The sequence below is a fragment of the Haemorhous mexicanus genome, chromosome 4 (genome assembly GCF_027477595.1).
Source record: "Haemorhous mexicanus isolate bHaeMex1 chromosome 4, bHaeMex1.pri, whole genome shotgun sequence".
Lineage (NCBI taxonomy): Eukaryota > Metazoa > Chordata > Aves > Passeriformes > Fringillidae > Haemorhous > Haemorhous mexicanus.
In genome coordinates, this window is record NC_082344.1 from 44,853,662 (window position 1) to 44,878,338 (window position 24,677).

A 24,677-nucleotide genomic window follows, 5' to 3' on the forward strand; every position below is an offset into this window, starting at 1 on the left:
CATCAAAGAAGTTCGTTGACTTAACTATAACCACAGAGTGTGTATGATTTCCCAGAGCCATGGGACAGTCAAGATAAAATCTGGTAAATTAGAGCTTCCCTGGGTGAGGGGAGTTTGGCTTTCTGTCACTAGATCTGCTCAAAATATGTGCTAGCCTTTTTAAATAAGAGCTAGTAACTATCTCCAGCAGACAGTTATGAACAACAAGCTATGGAGATCATTCTATCACAACAGAGCTGAAACAACAGTTTCCTTGTCATAATGAAGAAGGTTGAGGAGCACTCAGTGGAAAGGAACAAGGCTTAACTCTCGATATTCTCTTACAAACCAGAAAGGATCTCACATAAACCAATATTTTTTAAACATCTCTATTTCATTTAAAGCCATTTAAGTTATTATTTAATGGGCAATTATAGTAATCTTTGTCATTAATTAAATGGATGTCAAGCTCCCAAATATTTGCAAGCAGGGTGTGTGTTACCCTGGTATACTAACTAAAACATGCTGCGCTGGAAATGGTGTTAACATTGAGGAACCACTACTGAATGTTTCATATTGAGGAGTTATGTGAAGTATAGTTAGTATTTCAGTGGAAATTCCTGGCTTGTTCCTGGTGACAAGAGCCCTACTGGCAGGGGGTCAAATTCAGCGCAGACTGAGTGTTTTCTGCTCACTAACCTAGAAAGCAATTCCTTGCTCAAGGCCTCCTTTAAAAGGAAGAATTGTGTGAAGTTACTAAAATCAGGCAAATTTTATTATTTCTTAGCTTGTACTTAGCCAGTTTTAAATTACCAAGTCTCAACTGGAAGTGATCTCAGAGGTGGATTTCTGCAGGCTCTTGGCAGTCAGGGGAGAGAGATGGGCTGCTTCTGGGCAAGAGCAGAGCAACTGGTTTCTGAGTTTTTGTCCAAGCATCCCTCTGTGGGCAACTACAAGGCTGCAGAGCAAAGCATCAGGTATAAAACTTGAGTCCCTTTCCCACTTGAGGAAGCTGGTTATGGTATTATGGCCCCTTCTCTACATCCTAAGTATCATTCTGGTTAGCTGTGAATGGATCATTCCCATGCAAGGGAAAGAAAGAGGCTTTCCTCCTGCTTTCTTATCCTGGCACCTGTGTAGGTGGCAGTGAGAGTACATGGCTGGGAACAGGCACAGGGATACTCTTGCCAGGCTGCTTAGATTTGAGAAATTGCCAGGTCTTTGATGATACAGATAGAACAATTAAGGAGTTGCTGCCCTTTACCTGGATGCTCTTAAAGCTACTCTATCCCACGCAAAACCAGGACACCAGAGAGCCCATTTCAGTGTCCCCTGAACTTCATGAGATTAAACTTCAGCTGTGGCCACTATATGCCAATCTGTCTGACATTTCACTGAACTTAATTTATCACAAGGATACCCAGGACACATAATCTTTCTGTTAAAGACAGCAGTTTCTTAAATTACTTAGCTAAATCTGCATAAATCTTACCCTAATTCTGATGCTGCTTAAATGTGAAACGAATCATTAAATAAACTGATCCCCTATACAAAGTGTATGGTGACTGGTGATCAAAGTTGGTAAACTTAGGTGTCTGGCTGATTACAAAGATTTGTCTATGAATGAGTTTAAACTGACAGCAGACATAATTATTAGTAAATAGCAATATAATAACTGTGACCTTCTATGTCCATACTCAAATGATGAGGGAGCAAATGGTGTTGCTCCCAGGTCATACGGAAGCATATATCTCATGTTTCCCTGTAAGCTGTGTGTCATCTTCTTTGCTGGTCTCTGTAATGCATGTGGCAGGAACTTTTAGGTGTATTTGAGTAAAAAATGTCCAGAGGATGTTATATTTTAAGGTCATAATTCTGTGGTGAGATAAGAATGAGTAGGATCTTGGGCTTCACTGTGTTGAAGGGGGAGGAATGCTGCTGTGCTGGGGAGGAAATGCAGCATTGATCTGGTCAGGCCTGATTAAGCAAAAGCAATCAGGAGATAGCATAGCACAAATGTGTTTTAAGTCATTCTTGTGTTTTGGATAACATGTATCACTGCTGTACAGCAGATTGTAGAGCTTGTGATTGAAAAATATTGCTCATAAGTCTCACTGAGACAGCTTTGCAGTTTACTACTCTCACCAATTTTTTCCCACCAAAGTGCTGAGTATAATGCCAGAGTAAATGTTTCTTGATAATCAATTTTAGAAGCTGCTGCTCTTGTTTAGTAGACACACTAGGAATATAGAATTAATGGGGCAAATATTAGATCTTGTGAATTGAGAATGAAAATTTGAATTTGAATTAATTTCTGGTAATTTGATTCATGATTTGATCACAAGGTGTTGCTCTGTGACAGCAGAAAGAGGATGATTTTTTGTGACATTTCAAAGCCATTTAGGTAGAACTTAATCCCTGGCTATTGACTTACCTGTGGCCAGAATAGGATTCATACTTAAGTACCCTTTGTTCTCTCTGTTACTCTTTATTACTCCTTTTCCACTGGCAAGGAAAATATTTTAGCCTGTTGCTTTCCTCTCTTTGAGATCACTGGGGAGCTGTTACCACTTCAAGAAGAGTTTCAGAGCAGAATCAAAGATTTATGTACTTGGATAAAGGATGTTAAAATGGGCTTGTATATGTGTAGCCATGCTAGTATAATCAAATTGTAATTTCTCCCATAACTTGAAGATCTTTTAATGATTTTTTTAAACTGTAGGTTAATGAATAGTTTGTAAGACGACATGAGAAAAGTTACAACAAACTTAATTTTCAGGCCATCCTGGAACCATTAAAACTTCTCTTCTAAAAAATATATTGTTTGTACAAAGACATTTGGCATGTAGATCCAGGAGAGGTTTATTCAGGATATCAGGCTTAAGGTGTTTTGATGGGCCTCTAAAGAGTTCTGTGCTTTATCAGTTGAGTTTAAATGTTATTCATTAACTTAGCAACATTTTTTTATCTTTGTTACTGTTAATGAAAAATACTATATCAAATGGAAATGGTGGGTGATCTATACTTTGAAAGGGGAGTGAAATTTCCCCTTTTACATCCAGAGAAATACATGCGACGGTTTGTTTGTGCAGTTACCTAGTAGGATGTTAAGAGGAGGTTTTGCAACCATGAGTGCTAATTTATTGGCATTTTTCTGAGTCTGTCAATTGTACCCTTTGAGAATCTATGTCTGCATAGTGTACATCTCCTGTTTTCCAAACTTCTCTGTGTTTTAAGTTTTGAAATAAGGTGATGGATGGTTCTCCGTTGTACGGGTTTTATCCCCAGCTCAATACAAAAACTAGACATCTCTGAATTTTCACCAGCTGTATCTCTACCTCTTTGTCCTATGAGCAGATTTTTGAACAAAATGCTTCATTGCACATCTTTTGTCTTTTTACAGGTGATGTATCACCCATCAGCATGTCTCCCATCACTCAGTCACAGTTTATTCCACTTGGGGAAATCCTTTGCCTGGCCATCTCAGCAATGAACTCTGCCCGAAAACAAGTCACACAAGAAGCACTAATGGAGCACCTAACCACCTGCTTCCCAGGTAACCAGTCATTAATAAATCATAGGTCAGATGAGCATATGTCTGTAAAAAGGCAGTTAAAGAATCCTCAGTACCTTCTGGATGGGAATATTGACTAATCTGACATTCTAACCAAAAGTAAGAGGAGACATTAGGGTTCTAATCTTGGAACTTGTTCTTTATCCTTAAACATATAGAGAATTGAGCTCTCTTTGATAAGACCATTCAAATGGAATGCATTTTGCAGAGCAAATTCCTGACTTGATAATAAGTAATAAAAATTACTTGGTGTACTAAACAACAAAATATTGGCTTGTTTCTTTTTTCAGACAGTATCAGAATAAGCTTGTTTGTGATTTTTCTCACAAAATAACTTTTATTATCATCATAGCCAAAGGGGTGCAGGGCTTCCTTAGTAATTATGGAAAACAAAGTATGACGTGTCATAGCCAGAGCAAACTCATTCCACCTTGTGGCTTTCAAGCTGGTTGTAGTAACTCATAAGGGTTCTGTTGACATCATTCAACCAGTTCAAGTGTCATTGTCCAGCCTCTGAAGAGGTAACCTCCTGGAGGTCTCTGTAGAGACCTCCCTTCTAAAGACCAGGTTTCCCACACAGCTGCATGTCTTCCTGCAACTAGAACAGGCTCTCAATGTGTGGCCTGATGCAAGTAGTAGAGTCCAGTAACAATGATGTGCCTGTTTCAGGGGGAGGTTAATTTAAAGCGAAAGGAGTGTGTCAGCCTGCTTTTCAGGAGTTCTCAGATACTTCTTGGACACAGTTCTGGCTTTTGCTTCTGTACTGCCCTTGCTTGAAAAACTACAAAAAACAGAGACATCTCTCTCCATGACTAAACTAAAAGTTTTGGAGAGCTATAGATACACTTGCTGTGTTGACAAATGCTGGTGTACTGTTCAGAAGGTATTCTTGTCAGCATTTGATATTTATCAAATGGTAAATGAAAATTGTCTTGGATTAGAGATACTGTAACACCACAAAAAGGGAATCCTATAACAAGGATCTACTCTTGAGCATGCTGCTTCTCAACTGGCTGTCTGTATCTGGAGTGGGTGAATCATGCAAAATGCATCTTGTAGAGACATTTTGCATTGAGGCACTAAGGCGCTGGGCAGAGGTTTACTGCTCAAGAGAGCAGAACTTCTTCATTTGTGCTCTGTATGATCCTGGGCAAGATGTTTATCTGTTCTGTGTCTGAGTTTACAGTTCTCTAAAGTAGCTGAGAAACTTCTCTATTGTACCTATTTATAGCGGCAAAAAGTAGCTAATTAAAAATGGCTCAGTAGGAAAACTACTAATGCATCAGTCTCATCTAGGCAGCCTAATCACAGCCATGTTTTGATGTCTGGAATTTTTTGCTTACATTTTAGAGCAAGAGTTACTCAAAGCCTTGAAATTTACATGTCTTTTGCTATAACTGATGCTGAGTTCTGAGAATTTAAAATATAATTCTCAATTGAGTGCTATGTTTGGAATAAACAATTGTCTGATATTTAATTATTGCACTTCAAAAAAAATACTGCCATCATATTTTGTAAGTACTGGCTTTCTCTCCCTATTTGTAGTTTTGTTTATCAGGCTGATTTTGAAAATAGTGATAAAAATTGTAAGGGTTAGAATGTGAAGAAGGCAAAGTTCACAATTGTAATTCTCTTAATTTATTTTGATGATTTTGTTCCCAAGTTGTCTTTTCTATGTATGCTACGTACTAGAAGAATTTCAAAGATTGCAAGTATTTTTTTCAATTATTCTATCAATATTTTTACATAAACATCTTTGCACGGTGGAAATGATAATTTATTGGTGACATCCCTTGAGTTTCCTGGGAGCATGATTATCAGTTCACTTGGTGTGTTGAGCTATTCTTGTTAGACAGAGCCAAACACGAAAAATAATTCAGCTGGCTGGATTATTTTGTAGACGTTCCTCAGACGAAGCCTGAGGCAAGTTAGCACATAGTCTCTTGCTGCCTTTTTTTTTTTCCACTAGCCATTAACATGTGAATTTCTCAAGTCTGAGATTTAAAAAAAAAAAAAAAAAAAAAAAGGAGCACCTCACTTCCAAAATATAAAGTTATTTGAAGAAAAAAATCCACCCTTTGTTGACCAATTTTTCCCCTTCACTAGAGAAATGCCTTTCTCTCCCAGCCACGACATGTTTAATATAGCAAGCATACATGTTTTCCCAGTGTATGAGGATTATCCAAAAATTTTCTCCTTTCCAATAAAAAGAACTTCTTGTGCTGACACTTTTCACTTTTCTGCCCAAACCCCTGTAATAAATGAGCTGTAGCTTTTTGAGCCTTTGTATTCTTTGTGACGATTGTAAAATACCTGATGTCCTCTCATATTCTGGTAGTTTATTTTTCCTGACTAGGTGCTGATGCTCTGAGGGAGAGAAGAGCATTACCACTGTAGATGTGTCTGTTATCACATAACCTCTCTGTATCTCTTCCTGTAGCAGCACTTGTCTGCCTGCGTTGTTTGTGCTTTAATGGACAGATGCTTCACTGTGTTTCATGGTGAAGATAAATTTCCTAAGACCCCAGATGCTATTTTCAAAAGTGCCTAAGAATAATAAACCTTTTTCCTCAGTGCAGGGTCTTACAGTTGCTGTCTAGCTCTCTAGTTTGCTGAGCCATTGTGCAGGCATAAATCTGGGCCATGGCTCTATCTGAAATAAGGTATGCTAATTATTTATAACATCACATAGCAACCACTCCACATCTTTAACTAGTATTTCATGAGCCAATCAGAGTATTTCTTTTATCCCTTGTTAAGCCTTAGCATCAGCTCAGGAGAAAATCATTTTAGCAGATTTAACACCATTTAAGTACTACTTCAGATGTATTTTTCATGAATTTATTTTATTCAAAAAGTTTGTATTGATAATGCACATCTTATTTGTGGTTTTTGTTATTTTCTGGGTTTTTAAAAAAGCAAGAGGGCTGCTCCTGCACGTGCTTCCATTATTCTAACTTAGAATTAAACAATGAGATGTTTGTACAGCCCTGCTTTGTAATTTATTGACCATGGTTTAAATCCCATACATTAAATGTAAATCTTTGAAATCCAGTATAAGGAGCTAAGAATGTAACCCCTGTTCTGTGTTTGGCAACCAGACCCTCTTATCTGTGTGAACCTGGATGAAGACAACATCCAACCTTAGTCTGTGCTGCCTTTAATAAGGATATTTGTCTTTTTTTTTTTTTTCCCTCACCAGTTCAGTCCACATACATGTTTAAATAATTTTAAGACTTCCAAAATTTCAGTGTAGAAAATACTTGTGTATTGGCCTAGGTTACTTTTGAAGCAAGCAGTTTTCTGAAAGCTGGCAAATTCCTCTGACAATCACCTTTATAACTTCACTCTTTAAATATATGAATTATATGTGTAGCACTTAAAAGAAGTGTCTTACATTAACTGAGTTCACTCTAGGTCAGTGTTCTTTGTGAGCAGCAAACAAGACATAATCTTCTGTCTGGAAGCTCAGTGGATGGCATAGTAGACTCTCTTGAGATACAGAAAATGTACATGTCTGATGATTCAGTGTCCAGACAGTTTCTGCTTTTGAATTATTAAACCACTACATAATCTTAAATAACACCACTGCTGTCATGCAATATTTTATGGGCTAGAATCTAAGTCACTGGGGTTTTTTCCCTTGTTCCTATTTAATGGAGGAAAGGAGACTTTAAGGAGACCTTTGAATGCACAGGGGTAGGTTGTGTATAGACTGTATGTGGGCAGATTGCTTTGAAGAGGAAAGTCTTGAGAAAGCCAAGAAATCTGTATTCACTCTGGATCCCATTGTTCCTTTTTTAATGCCATTGCTCCTGTCTGCCATGCCAAAAAGCCTAAGCTGAGTTTGGGTCTATTTCTACTTTTGTAAGTACCTAAAAGAACTTGGAATAAAACCCATAGCTACTCTTAGCTCATAGTGCTGAGCTTCCAAGATCTGCATCTGCTGTCATCCCTGCTGGCTTAGTGAACCACAGCATGGACTGTGTGCTGGGAGTGATAAAAGTGATAGGCTTCAACTCCAGAGAGAAGGCTGACACAATTAACTTTACAGCATCATTGACTGCCAGGCATGCTGATTCTTTTTCCTTGGTGTTTATCTGCACATTCTCCATTCACAGGAGTTTGTCAATTATTGTAACTACTATGCATCCAGTGTTTAGAGACTCACCCAACACATTGTAGCCCTTATGGTTTACTGGGTGAAAAATGCATATTATTATTTTTACCATGTATTTACAGTGCATTTTTGCCTAAATTGCTGTAAAACATCAGTACACCCATTTCAATCTCTTTCCCTAACTTTTCTCTAAGCTCCCAGGAGAAGTGCTTTCATCCCTTTTATTTGTGTTGTGATGTTTTTAAAACAGTATGTTAAGAAAAGTCTTTTTAGTAAAATAAGGATGAAAAACCAGGTTTTCACAAAGGTGAGTACGTGTTGAAGTCTCTACTTTTAAGCTTCTGAAGAGTGAAATGGGTGGGGCAGGTTGTTTGTGTAGGGGAAGGAAGAGAGGTTGGCTGCTGCAGGGCAGGTGCACCTGAGTTGGACCATGGTTGGACCCTGCAGTGCATATTCAGCACAGGATGGAGAAACAAATGAGCTTGAGTTTTGTGGTCATCCATATCTTCTTGTGATGCACATCATAATGTCAAAGGGGTGGTGTTGCCTGAGCAGACACAGCAGCTCCACTGCAGGAATGAAGAGTTGGGTGACCACTGGTTGTTACAGGGACTGAAACCACTCTTCATGTTCCTGTGTGCTATAAAAATCTCATGCAGAGGACAGCCTGCTTTGCCTCATAATCCACAGGAAGCTAGCATATTGTTTACTTAGCCCAGAGAGATTCAGAATTCTGGGCTAGGGACAAAAAGTCCTTTTTTCCGCCCAGCTCTCTGGATTTTAGCTTTTCCCACCTGTTGCTGTTTCTGGCATGTTAACTCATTTAGAGGTTCTGGGGATCTTTGTTACTCTCACTCAGATTATTACAGAAATTGTGGACACCTGCATGAAAAGGGAAGAAAATGCTAACTCCTGAGTCTCCATATTTTTTTCCTAATTTTCATTCTCATTTATGCTCTCAAATTATACCTTATCTTGGCCTCTCACTTCCTATGTCCACTGTTGCCCCAATATTTCAGCCCTATGGATTCTGGATGAACTGTATTAACTCTACCCCAGTCAAAACCAGCACATGTCCCTGTGTACTTCTTCCTGGTGCCTTTTGTGTTGTAACTGCTTTCATTCATGTCCATGTTGTTCCTAACCTTTTGCTGTTTCCATTTTAAGATTTTAGTTATGGATATGAGTAGTACGGTCATGTCTCTACGTTCAAACAACACTCAGAGTCAGACATAAGAATATGTTGCCTCCAACCCAGTTGCAAGAAACAGGATAAGTTAAGGAATTAGTCCAAATTCTCCTTTTTTGTTGCTTTTAATGGATGTTGCTGTCATAAGGAGATCAGAGAGCTTACAGGCTCCAGCCTTTGACATGTTGGAGAAGAGGTGGTGACCAGACACTGTGTGCTCCTGGAGATACTGTGTTTGGGGCAGGTACCCTGGCTGAGATTTCTCCATGAAGTGTTTTTATAAAAAGCATATGCTTCACTGAAATGTTTTTGTATACATTGAAATTCTGTTCTTCAAGACAGAGTTTGACTTGACAAGGTCCTGACCGACCTTATCTAAATTGGCCAGGATTTGAGTAGAGGTGCTAACCAGATTAATTCATGAGTTCTTTTCCAGACTAAGTTGCTCTCTGATTCTTTTTTTCTTTCCGAAATTACTTTTGTTTAAAACTAAGACCCAGAATAAATAATGTTAACTTTTTCTGTTTAAAATAGAGCATCCAAATGTTTGAAAAAAAATGTCTTTAGTTCTAAAAATGTAAACCAGACTAGTACTCAGAATTAAAATGCATTTTAGTTAAGCAAAATGTATTGATTGAAGATAGCTTTTTCCACTTATAACATGGAAGTATTTTAATTTTTTATTCAGCATAAACAAACTTTTTAAAAGTGGTTTGTGAACTAAAGTTCTTTTTTTCCTTAGCTCTAGATGGAACTTACTCCTATACACAACATGCAACTTAGTGTTTTATCTAATGAAGTGTTGAAGACTTGGTCAAGCACCACTGAATCCAGCAGGTGCACTGGTAATGGGAAAGATCTGGCTCACAGTGCCAGGTGTACCATATGCCCTTGATGTGGGGTAGTCATACTTGTCCCTCTCTCAGTATGCAATACATGCCTTAGATAGTGTCCCACACATCTCACCTGAAAGACAAGGAACTCTGAGAAGCAAATTTTTGGGAGCTAAATCTGTAACTTCCAGCCTAATGGAAAAGACTTTCTGGGTAAGATGAACTGGATCATTCAGGATGTCTCTGTTTTGAAGCAGCTGATGTAGTTGAAACATATTTTAACAGGAGAGCAAATCAGTTAAATCAGGTTTGTGATAAAGGGACAGTTTGAGGAACTGCTTTCTTTTTTTTTTTTTTTTTTTCTGTGTAGTATTCTGTGGGAAAAGTAGCTTAGGCATCCAAAGTAACAAATAACTACTGCTTTATATGTGACAAGGCATTATAAGAATAGTTCTGCTGAATTTGGATATGGAAGAAGAATAAAAGTAGAATATTTCCCTTGACACTCTGATTTTCAGTGATTCTATCTTGTAGCTTAAGGTCACCTGCTCATTGGAAGTGACTAGAAGTTCTCCTGGGGTTTTTTTTAGCACTTTATTAATGGCCTACTATTTACTTAATAATTGATGTGTCTGAAGTGTAGGAGATAAGTGGAGAAATAAACAGAGAAGAGAACGCCTAACAAAATGCTTTATGTTTGTTCAGCATATTCCGGCTTGCACGTTGGGAAAACTAGCTTTTTGCTGGGGAGGGGGAAACCAGAGAGTCCTACACAGTTTTATGCACTTCCTGATATGTGTTTACTGTTATTTCTAGGAGTTCCAACACCCAGTCCAGAAATCCTTCGACATACTTTGAACATGCTTGTACGGGAGAGGAAAATATACCCAACTCCGGATGGTTATTTCATTGTAACCCCACAGACTTACTTTATAACACCATCTCTCATAAGAACTAACAGTAAATGGTACCATTTGGATGAGAGGATACCTGACAGGTCTCAATGTACCTCTCCACAACAAGGAACTATAACTCCCTCCACCTCGGGATGTGTCAGGGACCGAACGCTACCCAAAAACCACTGCGACTCCTGCCATTGTTGCAGAGAAGACATGCACAGCATGCATGCATCTACCCTACAGAGGAAATCAGCAAAAGACTGTAAAGACTCATACTGTCCTCCTTCATTATGTCAGGTCCCACCTACTGAGAAAAGTAAAAGTACTGTCAATTTTTCATATAAATCAGAGACGCTCACAAAGCCTAAGGATGTAGAAAAGCAGTCTAAGAAATTTGGACTCAAATTATTCCGATTAAGTTTTAAGAAGGATAAGACCAAACAGTTGGCAAATTTCTCTGCCCAGTTTCCTCCAGAGGAGTGGCCGCTAAGGGACGAGGACACCCCTACCACTATACCTAGAGAGGTAGAAATGGAGATTATTAGGCGCATTAACCCAGACTTGACTGTGGAAAATGTCATGAGACACACTGCACTAATGAAGAAACTTGAAGAAGAAAAAGCTCAACGAAGCAAAGCAGGGTCTTCAGCTCACCACAGTGGACGAAGTAAAAAGAGCAGGAATCACAGAAAGTCTCATGGGAAATCGAGGTCGCACAGCAAGACTCGGGTGTCCAAAGGAGACCCATCAGATGGCTCTCATTTGGATATACCTGCTGAAAGGGAGTATGAGTTCTATGATCCCTTGACTCGATCCCCACGGGAAGGCTGTTTTATAATAGAACACAAGGGAGATAATTATATAATGCACAGCAATCCTAACATGATTGAATCTCACTTTCCCATGACACCAGAGTGGGATGTGTCTGGTGAACTGGCCAAAAGAAGAACTGAAATGCCTTTCCCTGAGCCTTCCAGGGGAAGCTCCCACTCCAAGGTCCATCGGAGCCACAGCCATACACAGGATAGAAGATCAAGGAATGAGCGGTCCAGTAAGGCTAAAGAAAGGTCTAGATCCATGGATAACTCCAAGGGACCTCTGGGCTCAGCTACTTTAGGCACACCTGAAGATATAGGTGAAGGCTGTAGCCCAGATGACCAAACAACTAGCCAGACCTACATTGATGATAGTACCTTAAGGCCATCGCAGTCGCTCAGTCATCAAAGGGCTCTGATTTCATCTGCAAGCTACAAAGAGACTTGCATCCCTGAAATAGCCGGGGGCAGTGTAGAAACCCCCAGTTCTTGTAGCCTATTGGAACAAGGCAAGCCTACGGAGAATTTGCCATCATATAGTGAGCTCAACTCCTGCACAACAAAATCTGCAGTTGACGACTATTTTCAGTGCAACACATCCAGTGAGACTGTGCTTACCGCTCCATCACCACTGGGAAAGAATAAAGAGGATCATGATACACTAACAGGGACAGATGGGCTAAAAAAAATGACTCCCACAGAAAGACAGTCTCAACATATTGCTAGGGAGCCTGGGGTGCACAAGGAGGAGTCCCCAAAGGGCCCGAGCAGTGGTTCAGTGGTTGCTGGCCAAACTCCAGAGGTGATTGCTAATGGGCGGCTGGTTCAACACCATAGCACAGAATCAAACAGCCTTGATAAAAGGAAAGAAATATTTAGCAAGGATACACTCTTTAAGCCTCTGCACAACACTCTTTCTGTGAATAGTTATCATAAGTCTAACACCCCTCTGCTAAAGCCCCATCAAAAGACCCCCTCTGACACATTGCCTGTCAGATGTGAGAAACTTGAACAAGCGATGGTAACCTCAGTCACACAAGTCATGCCTGTTTCTCAGAGACAGCAAGAGACAACTGGGAACCAGGAGGCCTCCTTTGACTACTACAACGTATCTGATGATGATGACTCAGAGGAAGGAACCAACAAAAATGCTGAGGAAGAAAAGAACAGGGATGACGTTGGTACGATGCAATGGCTCCTAGAGAGAGAAAAGGAAAGGGATCTACAGCGAAAGTTTGAGAAGAATCTTACTCTTCTCACCCCGAAGGAAACAGAAAATAGCAACAACCAGAGAGCCACCCACTCAGCCCGCCTGGACAGCATGGACAGCAGCAGCATTACTGTGGACAGCGGGTTCAACTCTCCACGGTAGGACTGTCACATTCATTGCAGCTTTACAGACTAGGAAGTTCCATTTATGGTTTTATGGGTGTGTGATATTGGTGACAGAATGTAGGGCTGTATTTAAAAATTTCACACATTTTCAGACAGTGTTTTTTCTAGTGCTCTGGAATCCTCTCTTCAGATGTGTGGGTTTCCCACCATGCAGTAAGAAACCAATGACCATTGGCAGCATTGACTCTGCATTAGTTCATTTTCTGTTTGCTGAAAACCTCCCTGTATCCTTCTTTTTCTGTATTAAACTTGTGTTTGCTTTTAGAATAAAAGGGATAAGCTCCTGCATACTCTTCACTTTCCCTCTAAGATACCATCAACAAGACTAATGGAAAGGCTAGGCATGACCAGGTGGCATAATCTTTGGCTCAGACAAAAAGAAAAACAAATTATATTGTTTTGTGTTTGGGCTTCCTTGTTCGTTTTCTTAAAAAATTTTGGAAGTGTATCTAGTCACCATTTCAAACTGGTGAGACTCCCCCTACAAATTTAACGTGCTCTGGATACTTGAACTTGATATTTGAGATGTGACTTTGCGATCACATGTAGTGCTGGTTAGTAATTGCTATTCCAGGGATTTCAGGCATCATGGAAGTCTCAGTGTGCTAGAAGTCTCAGAAGTGTAGCGGGGAGAGACTTGATGGTGCATTCCCTGCTCTGGAGATTTCAAAAGTTCATTTCCAGGTTAAGAATCTTTTATGCTAGCCTTCTTCCTTGTCTGTCTGACCTTTGGCAGTCCTTGATGGAATGGAGCATGACCTGTTTTGTTTGACCTGCATAGCAACTCATCAGAGTTCAGAACAATGACTCTAAGAACGGAAATAATGTACAGTAGCAATTCTCTTAGAGTGGCTTACTTAAGCTTAAATTATTTATTGCCTGTGTTTAAAAATAAAGCCTCCAAGACCGATTTTATATTATGTGAAAAAAATTGGGGAATTTTTTGTTTGGTTTTTTTTTTTTTGTGAGTTTTTTGGGGGTTTTTTGTTTTTTTTTTTTTTTTGTTTGTTTGTTTTTTTGTTTTGTTTTTTTTTTTTTTTTTTTTTTTTTTGTTTGGTTTTTTGGTCACTTTTTTTTTATTTTCCCCTGTAAATGGTGTTCTTGTTCCTCAGAAGTATATATATTTTTTACATCCATAGCAAAGGCTCTCAGGCATATGAAGGATGTCCTGTTTTTACACAGGACTAAATTTCAATTTCAGTTGAAATCCTGTCACTCTGAAAGAAGTTCCTTTGGATTTGATGGTTGAACTTCCTTTGGATTTGATGGTTGCTCATACTTATGTTAATGACAAGAGAGAAATCAGAGAGCCTGATGCAGCTTGCAGTGATGTATCAAACTAGAGCGGGATTCTAACGAATGAATATTTTTTCCTGAGCAAAAAATCTGAAAAATTATTTGAGTAAATCATACCATTAACACATTGAGTCTGCTCTAAAAAAGAAGCTTGAGTCTACTCTAAAACTGAAGCTTGAGAAGGCTTTGAATTTATGTTATTGATTTCCTGCAGATGCCCAACATCTTTCTCACATAGAACTGTTGTATGAAACTGTTTGCACTTTTCTTTTTTAAATGTGATGTCTTCCAGTAGTTGAAGTGCTATACTTGCAGGCAGTTTTTGTGGAGGAGTCGGTTGTGGTGTTTGCTTCTTGATCAGCCTGTCTCACTCCAGAATATGAGAATCACCTCCAGGACAGGGTATCAGCTGGATTAAAAATCAGTTCTTGGACTACTGTTTTGTATGCTAGCTGTATATCAAACTTGTGTTTTTGATTAATGTAATGGTAGACATTTTCTTCCCTAATTATTTACACAAAAGCTAAAATTTCTGTCTATGTTTAACTTGGCTAGCAAGAGAACAGGATGTGGTGAACATACTGGACTTAGTGCTCCTATACCACCTTGTTTTAATCATAAGGGAAACAGATGAGCAACTTTCAATTACGTTTGTGTTCCACACATCCTTTTTTTTTAAGTTTTATTGTTCACTTATTAACAAATACCATTTTTTGGCAAGGTCACATAAAGTCAGCTTAAAAAAAAACCAAGCCAAAACATTCTGTAGGGTATTTTGTTTTGGGAGACTGGCATATAGTTAGGATAGGATAGGATATTTCAAAGCTTTTTCGTAAACTTTGCATGAAAATACTTAAATTTGGGGATTTTGCTGAGTTTGGGTCACTTCTTCACATAAATCTCCAAAAATAATTTGAACTGAGGGAGAGTTCACCCCTTTGGCTAAAAGCACCATGTTGTTATTATTATCCTACTTTATAATAAAAAATGTAGTCCATAGCCCTTTTCCAGGAAATACAAAGTAGGTATCCAGCATCCATCTGATAAGATTCAGCTAGGTGTGACAGTGTCCTTCAGAAGATGCCATGGGAAGAATATAAGAACAGGTTGTGCATTTAGTGATGTTCCTCAAGTATATTCTTCTAGCTTCCACAGTTATGTAACTCTGCTTCCTGAGGTGGGGTGGTATCTTTTCATTCAAACTGAAGTATGTAGCATTGTTTGGGGGATCAAAATTACCAATTTCATACTATAAAAGAAAAAATATATTTTTAAAGTCTGATAAATTGAAAAAAGGACAGTAAAAAGAAAAATCAGAAAGAAATTACGGCAGTTAAAGAGATTTGCAATGGTCATTTGACTTCCAAAGTATTTGAGTGCAAAATGTGTGAAGATATTAATCATCATTGGAAAAAAAAACCTCACAATTTTTCATGCATTGCTTTTATGCAAGTTATATATAGGAAATGTTAGCTGTCACGATTAATTTTATTCCTTTATTTTTAGGGCTTATATAATACTGTTGCTCTTTTGTCACCTAAAGAAAGCTAATTTTGAGATGACTCTGCATGCAAAATTTTCAATGCAGTTTTTGTGTATACATGTTGTAATTGTCACTTTGTAATATCAGAGTTGAGCATGTCTGAAGATCTGGAATTGGTGGTCCCAAAAAGAATGATACAATACTAAATCATCTCTGAAAACTAAGATTTGCATCAGTTTTCATTAAAAAGCAGAGGGAGAGAAATAAAGAATTGAGCAAGAGAAGTGCACCATACATCATTGCAGCTCACAGGAGTCATTTACTCTGTGTGTCACCCACCATAGCTCTTTGGAACTATGGACTCTAAAACAATCATTGGCAGAAGAATAGCAGTACCATCCATTTCAACCAGTTTAGAAGATCTACGAGAGTTCTCCTAAAACCCTCATTGATTTTCCAGACTCAGTCAGTTTAAGATTATTTAAATCTGTCCTGATGACTAGGAACAGTGTTTTTTTCCTTCCCTTATGCCATGCACTCCCCTGCCACATCTAAAGCTGTGCATTCCTACTCTTCCCTTGATGCTAGGACTAATTTTTTTTTTTTTTTTCTTAGGGCTAGTATTTAACTGAGAGTGGTCCCTGATCTGTCTGGCTGCCTGCAAGGCTTAGTCAGGGAAGCAGGAGAAACATGTGGCAGGGTCAGGTCCACACAAGGCAGGCAAGAGCTACCCCTTTCAGTAGCAGGTAAATTTAGGTTGACTTTAAACTGACTATGAAACTTTTGTCATTAGTATCCTCGTTTCTAGTGCTTATTCAATAACTGCATTCAGTCCTCTAAATATATTCTGTTAACATCTCCATAGCCAGTGGTGATGTCATTTTACAAAAAAGTAGGGGTACAGGTGAAGGATACATGACCAGGGGGCCACATGGATGTTTGAAAGCAATTCTGTTCCTGAACAGGCATATTTAGAGATCAAAAATTATTTAATAGTGTAAAGACAACAGAAACAGTAGTACTGATAAAAGTACCCTTAGCATGTCATGGCTGAGCTTTTTAAAAGCTGTAGACTAGATACAAGCTTCTCTGCATTCATAATTAGACATATCATTAAAGGGCCTAATCATTAGAAGTGTTAAGTGTCCTGTCACTCTTGTGGTTAAATGATATGTTAGAACTAAAGGAACATTGTCCATTTTGTGAGTGAAATAGCAGCAGTAGTTGTTGTCCAGGGCAAGATCACAGACCAGGCAGTTAAGATTTCTCATTGTCTTGGTGAGTTGTGATCATCTCAGCTGCAAAGCAAAATTGAAGTGTTGCATTTAGAAGCATCATAGGTTTAATGTAAGGTAAAACTTTTATTTAATATTTTGCGTACAAAAACATAGGTAGAAGAGGAGACAACAGAGGATACTGTGTTATATGATTGCTGTCCTAACTCTGCCTAGTCACAGAATTGATTTGATGAAGCTACTTTGTGCAAAGCTGCATCAGCTAGGAAAGAAAACTAGCACATTCCAAGTGCAAGATGGAAGCTATTTCCTTGAGTGAAAAATCCAGATGCTTGATACTGGTTCAGCTTACAGTTTGTGTGACAGTTTTAGCTGTGCTTAGTGCTATACCTGTGTTATGGTATGATGATTGCTGAGCACCTCTGGGACACATATGGGAGTAACATATGTGTACTATCAAAATGAGATGCTTCATTGATGTGACATTACATACAAACACAGGAAACCCATTATAAAACACTCTGTTCTCCTTTCCTGTCTGGTCGATAGATATATAGGCATGTCATATATGAGTGTGTATATATATTTCTTCTCCATTCCAGTACTCGTGAGAGCCTGGCATCCAACACTTCAAGTATTGTTGAAAGCAACAGACGTCAGAACCCCGCTCTGAGCCCTGCACACGGTGGCGCAGGCCCAACATTCAACTTCCGAGCCACTGCAGACCCACCCACGAGTGAAGCTGAGAAACTGCAGAAACCTGGTAACTGCCTGCAAGCTTCTGTCACTAGTGTCTGATAGTCAGCCTGCCTCAGATCGTCTGTCTCATCCTATACAGCAAAGTTTACGACACTGGGACTGATGTTTACATCTATGGGGAAAAATAAAATAAGCATCTCAACCACAGTTTTAGTGTTCACTTGAACTGTGCTGCTACGTAGACTAGGGGCAACAAAGAAGTCTTTATTTCAAGGTATTGCTTTTCACATTTGCGGCTCTGTAGCAACAGAATAGCAGTAGGGATAATATGTACACTTTTTGCTTCACTTAATTGTAACTGAGCACATATATGAAAGTCTAGACACTGTAAGTGTAATCTGCATTTTCAATGTCCATGCAGTTGCCAACTTCATTTAAAAAATGCCACAGATGTGTGATGCCCCTGGTCAGAGGCTAAACTCTGCTGCAGAGTTCATCATTTTTTTCTTCAAAAACTGAGCCACTGCTGAAAGTAACCAGCCAGGATCACCATGAGGAAAAACAATGCCAAACATGACAAGTCATGACCTCAGCTCTATATGTGAATTATTAATACTAATCAGTCATTTTCACTGTGCAGTTTTGTGACACAATTTTACAAATACCTAGTTAAGCAAGTAAAAGGAGGTTAGGGGTTTGCTTTGATTTGCTTTTTTTCTAGGTATGGAGGGTGGGAAGGGAGGCGGCTCCTCCTTTTGTTTCAAAAATATGAGAGATGTTTACTTAATGAGACCTGCTACTTGACCTTCCATAGTCACCCGTGAGGAGGTGGGCCTTTGCAGAGAGGGGGTAGTGGGGAGGGAAGGGAAAGATGTAACTGTCATGGAGCCACAATGTGGAGTGACACGAAATATATTAAATGTCTTCAGTATAATTCACTTATTTTAAAAAGATAATCTAATTCTTGTGTCACTTCTGGTATTGCAACTTGCCATTAATATAGAAATCAGTATAACTAATTTCTTGGAACAAAAAATATCCTTTATAAGTGACAAGTATGGCCTGAAGAATTGATTTCTTTCTAGTGGAAGGACATAAATCTATTTTATGTAGCTTATTAAATAGAGTGCCTAAATTAGGCTATTAAAAATAGCATACAGTGTAATGATTATCAGAGAACAAAATCTAGAGAATTATAAACTTCTGGCCTTTTTATTCAGTGGATGTTATTTGCAATTTACCATTTTATGGACATGTCTGGTTTCTAGAAATTCAATGTGTCCACTTGGTTTGCAGTAGAAATCTGAGTCCTGCAGGCACGGTACATCCTAATTGCTCTCCCTAAACTGTTACTCCAGTGTAATTAGTACCATGCTAATTACTGCAGAGTAAATTCTACAGATAGTTAAACTCCAAGAGTAATTTTACGTATAGGGTCACATTCTGCTCTGTTACTCATGCAGCCTGGTAGTGCAACAAACTGACTTTTTTTATCAGAACAGACAAATTGGTGGAATAATAACAAAGATACTAAAATGTGCAACAGCCCAAATTGTTTCGTGGAAAAGGGACATTTACCCTGTCTAGCTCTTGTAGTACACAGGTATGAAACCCAACTGTACATATTAAAACCCAGTATTTTCATCAGGTTCTGGTGACATTTATTACTCTGTATACAAAGTCATTTGAGCTTCACTTATGTTCTCTATTGTGATCAGAAGTCTTTACTGACAATTCAGCCTTATGTTACACCATCAGACATAGATCATTTGCTTATGAAACAGCTTTCTAACTCTGGACACAATCAGTTCTGTCAAGAATACACAGCCAATGCACAGGTCTGTTTTCATTGATTTCAGTGTATAATTTCCATTTCATAGGAGCAATAAGACCTTTCAGTGCACATAAAGGAAATTATTGTGCTTTTGGTTGGTTATCAAAGTCACTTGGCCTTTAGCCTTCTGCCTTATCATACCTTCCAAGATGTGCTCTAATTACCATATAATGCTTTGCATGATGCATCTTATTATTCAATATGTAACTCCAGCCGTACTTATTCCATGCGAACTGTAGAGTCAGAGTTCTTGTGGGGAATTGTCATATACTATGCAGTGGCTGACTGTGATTTTGTTTCTGAGATGAGCTCTGACATCAGTAATATGTATCAATTCAGTAAATGGAAATGTTGAAATGGTAAAAAAATTTACAGTGATGATCTGAAGTACTAATGGCAGTATTAAAATGTTAAGAGCAGAAACAGGTTTCACCTTTGGAGAAATAATTGTTTGTCATAAGCTAATCAGAATTTGTGCAGGCAGCTGGTTGTACAGAAGACATAATTCCAACAAAATGTGATAGTACATACCTATAAACTGTATAGTATGTTATTTCCTAAAGTTCCCAGAGACCAGCAGACAACATAAATGTCATATTAATGTTGACATGGCATTGTACCAATATTAATGTGACTCTTGGAATATGGAATGTAAACAGAAGTTTCAAATAGAAACGTTCTAATCTTGATTTTCTTTTTTCCTTTTAAAATCAACAATGGAAAATAAGAAAATTCCATCTTGAGGTTCTGGTAACAAAACCACGAGAGTGGAGCTTGAGTGCTTTATGTCACCCTAATCCTTTGATGAAATCATAGCCTTGTATTATGTGGTTGCTTATCTATCATTCTAATGTATCAATTTAAAGGTTTACAGAGTTAGATTAGGTTGAATCTGTGTTGTGTTCAACTGTAAAGGGTCAACACAAATCTGTCGGCATTTTGCACACTTAATATGTATTATTATAATACAACATGTTACTTTTATGGTAATTTTTTTTACACATATAACTACCTCCATGAATTTGATGAAATGCAGCAACATGAAAAGTGTATTGTACAAAGCAAGATTAGAAACTTTGAAGCATTAGGTCATGGCGTTCTCTTGTGTGTCAAAGCTTGCATATGAAGTCATCATGTTTCCATTGCCACAATTTCCTTCTACAATGTTAAAGAGATGGCTTTCAGATGAGTCACTTAAAGACTTTGACAAGGCTGCATAATTGGGATAAAAGTGAAAGGGAGACTGAAACCTTCCATCCTCTCCCCAGTTACTGCTAAAATTTCTGCCTGGTAGAACTTGAAAATGTATTTGTAATTTAGCAAATTAGAAACATCTACAGTCTGTGAAATATGATTGACAGTTTGGGGTTTAACAGAAGACACTCTGGGTATTTTCTTGGCAGCCTTCAGATACTTGGGGCCCTATTCTGCCTCCATCTTTGTCAACATTAGTACGTCATGGTTTCTCTGAACTGGCAAGGGTGTTAAAACAGCTCTTCCTTTAATGATGCGCACCCTGGTCTCTAGATTGTGTGCATCTAAAACATTTGCTCCTGTAGAAATTACCAACAGCCTTTCATTGACGTTGCTGGGAGCAGTGTTAGGGTCCCTACTTGAGGTATGTGCCTATTGTTCAAAGAACATGGGCAAGTTTCCAAGAGAAATTAAGCTGGCTTTTGAAAAGTAGCCAGCTGCAACAAGCCACCTTTCATGAGGGAAGAATGAAAGATTTTTCCAAAAACCAAAGGAAGAAAGTGGCAGTTGAACCTAAGCAGATCTCATTATATACCAGTCCCAATTTATGAACACCTTTCAGCAAACCTAGTACCATTATCCTGATGCAGATTAATATACAATCATCAGTTGAGCTAATTTTGCCATTTTAAGTATTTCAGTTAAAATTTAGAAAAAATCATTAGCCATTTGACTCCCAGCACCACTGTAAAATGACTGTTATATGCGAAACAACATTCACTCAACTTTAAAAATAAAAATGTATTGGAAAACAAATATTTTAATGAAAACCGTGGCCTAAGTGCTTGCCAGCAGTAGTCATTGTTAGGAAAGAGAACAAGCAAACCAGTATTCAGAGGCCATCATGAAGACAGATAATTCTTTGCACTTAAATCACACCTTTTTGCCTGGGGGTCTCGAAGCACTTGCCTGTGAGGCAGGCAGAGTTCACCGACCCTACTTTTTGTCTGGGCCCATTGGAAAAAGCAAAGGCTAAGAGTCTGCAGACTATTTTATTAACTAGTTGCTTTTTTAAAGTTACTGAAGTAAGTTTAACAGTTAACCAAAGTGTTTAATGTTTATATTCTGAAGTTATTCTTTTGACACATTCAGTTTGTTTAAGCAAGAAACTACTTTACAGCCCTCTAGACACTCTTGGATTAGCAGTTCCAAAAACAATTTTGTAGTCTTATGAGTACTGGCAGCAGTGGTTTTAGAAACAGTTGTGTTAATTAAAATTTTGTTTTTCAAATACATTTTGTAGTGCTTTTCCCAACACAATTGTTCAAATTGTTGGGCTGAGAAAACAAATAGCACTCCTAATCTGGTGTCATACCCACAGTTTACAATTCTCTTTGCTCTTCTGAAGAAAACTGTACAGTATTAGAGAGAAAAGTTCTATTTTTTACAAAATTCTTTAAAAAAAAGGCTATATATCTAAAATGTTCCCCTCAGCATAAGTGAAGTGCATCATTACTGCATGAGACACATGCAGTGGACCCACCAAAAGCCAAGCTGGTGCTAGAAGAAACCGGGACTATCACATGTCTTTTATAGTGGCGCTCTAAACATTGGTTCCAGTTATGCGAGTGTGAATCTGGCATAACTCCCCTGATCTCTGAGGATCTGAGAGATGGGAATGGGTCGTTAACTCCATTGAAGCTCAATTCTGAGCTGAGGGTTTCCGTGTTCCTCCCCCCGCCCCGAGACACTAAAGGCAGAGAAGGAGCAGAAGGCCACGCACCTGGCTTTGGAAGGGCAGCCTGGGCTGAATCCCTGCTGAAATGCACCTGGCTTTGGAAGGGCAGCCTGGCTGAATCCCTGCTGAAATGCACCTGATTTTGGAAGGGCAGCCTGGGCTGAATCCCTGCTGAAATGCACAGCCACCCAGCCGGGATCCGTGCCAGCCGCCAGCGTGCCCCGCCTCGCAAGGGTGATTCTCCATGTGGTGCACTGCCCTCGGCTTGTATATCGGTGAGAGCCACCCAAAGGATACCCACCCAGATGTATGAAAGGGCCCTTGGAGTAATTGGCACAGATGTTACTTTTATGTGTGGAGGAGATTTTAAGTTTAAAGGGATCATAATTCTGCAGGTAATTTTCTGTGAGTGACTGAATGTGGCTGTTGCATTAGGTTTAAATGAGTTAATAAATGCAAGTGGGACTTACTGTATGTTAGAAGGGAGTTTTGCAGCCAAGACTGCCTTGTATAAATGTGTTTGCACTGAAAAAAAAATTAAAAAATTACTTGGTCTCTGGTTGCTGTAAAGGTCATCCAAGATGGATGTTCTGTTTATATTGTATAGTATTTCATATGAAATAATTGCAGTTCATGAAATGTCTTCCCTAACGTTACTGATTTATAACAGCACATTTGTAACATGGTTTTTATTGTGTCAGTGTACCATATTGTAAATGATGATTACTTGTCATGCTTAGTATAATAATTTAAAGGAAAAAAAAGGACAGGGATTTTTGTAAGTCTATATTTGAAAGTCCCTCCATATGGTAATATTGTGTTCATGTTGTTTATGTAGTGTTGTGTGAAATATCCATTTTGGATTGTGTTACTTTTTAAGATATTAAATAACATTTGGTTATATGTTCTAAGTGGATTCTTTGCACTCATCGGTGATTTTTAGAGAGTATACTTACATTTCCATTTAACATGCTGTTTCTCTCCCTCACTTAGGAAACCTTGCACAACAAGCCAGAAATCTCAGATAAAGGAACTCTGTAACAACTTCCTGTGTTCCCCTATGCTTTATAAACGCTCTGGGCCATTAAGAGTGCAAGGGAGAAAATACACCTTTTTTTCTGGCTTGGACTGGATGTGAAGTTGACAGCTGCAGGGGGAGTGTGATGTCCACTGAATGTGAGGGTCCAGCTGAGATGCACCCAAGCTCCAAGAAAGGAGAAATCCATTAGAACCTCCTGATGCCAAGGGCAACAGGTGTCAGGGCCCTCATTTCCTGTCTTCTCCATCTTCATGAGCTAAAGGAGGACCTGGTGCAGCCGAGAGAGGGTTCTAGCAAGGAGCTTTTTTGACATTCTTCACGAAAACTGATATCTGCTAATTGGAAAGGCCCAAGTGGACAATGTAACATGCAAGTGCCATTTTCCAACCTTCTACCACCACCCGGAAGAAGGTTTGGGGGAAGTTTAGAGTCCAGGAGATTTGCCAGAGCTGTGTCATGAGAACTGCTGTTTGCCAAGGTCAGCTATGAGAATTTACAACATTTATAAGATAAAAAACAGAGCAGCATCTCTTGAAAAGAGGTGCCATCTTAAGCACCTTGGCTTGTCACCTGCTAGTGGCACATACTAATACCACACTGTTCCTAGTCTTAGCTCATTCCCCTTCATCCATCTGCTTCCACTGTAATTCATATTCATGAGATTGTGCATTTTGAATCATGGGGGCAAAAAAATCCCAAATCCAGACAGAGTTTGGTTAAGGCTTTTTGCCAGCACTAGTGCTTTGCACAGGCAAAGTCAATTTTGGGTTTTGGTAGACTCAGATTTTCAAGGCCTTTTCAGTATTACTGGAGAAGTTTGCAAGCACTATTTCCTCCTCACAGAGCACTTTGTTTTTGTTTCTCTCCTTATGGTGTGCTTGTATTTTAGGTGCTAAATTAGCCAAACATTAATTAGAAAGAAACTACTGTTGTCCAAAGTTGCCACACTGTGCACTTTAAAACTTGCTTGCAAGCCTGGCTTGAATTCTCTTTATACTTACTCTGCTGACAGATAAACTGAAGACCTTGATCAAGAGACATCTTTTTGGTCAAACATGGGCTGTAACATACTGAAAATGTCTAGGGCCACTGCTTGGCTGAAGTACTCTCTTGCCATTAGTACTCTCACACCTTTCTGCTGAGAGCACTGAGTAGATTTACATCTCTCAGTATCTACAGATATCTTACATCTGTAAGATGTAGATACTGAGTTATCTGTAAGATAACTTTTTTAAAGATCTTCTCTCCAGATTTTTTTCTCCATCAGCCTCTCAACTGTTTCTTTAGTCGGTTATTTTCCTCATAACTTACTTTCTATAATATCCTTCTTCTATTGAATCCCCTCATCTTCTGCT

General features: G+C 38.8%; 1 protein-coding gene across 6 annotated transcripts in view; it reads left to right on the forward strand.

Annotated features, from left to right (window-relative positions):
* STOX2 (storkhead box 2) overlaps positions 1–23,186 on the forward strand; it is a 141,464-nt gene extending 118,278 nt beyond the window's left edge. For all 6 annotated transcript variants that reach the window (XM_059844601.1, XM_059844605.1, XM_059844606.1 and 3 more), the window contains 3 exons: positions 3,383–3,535; positions 10,512–12,777; positions 17,421–23,186. In XM_059844601.1, the coding sequence (XP_059700584.1) occupies positions 3,383–3,535; positions 10,512–12,777; positions 17,421–17,616 (2,615 nt within the window). In that variant the 3' untranslated portion in view covers positions 17,617–23,186. The remainder of the gene's footprint in view (positions 1–3,382; positions 3,536–10,511; positions 12,778–17,420) is intronic.
* The last annotated feature ends 1,491 nt before the right edge of the window (positions 23,187–24,677 follow it).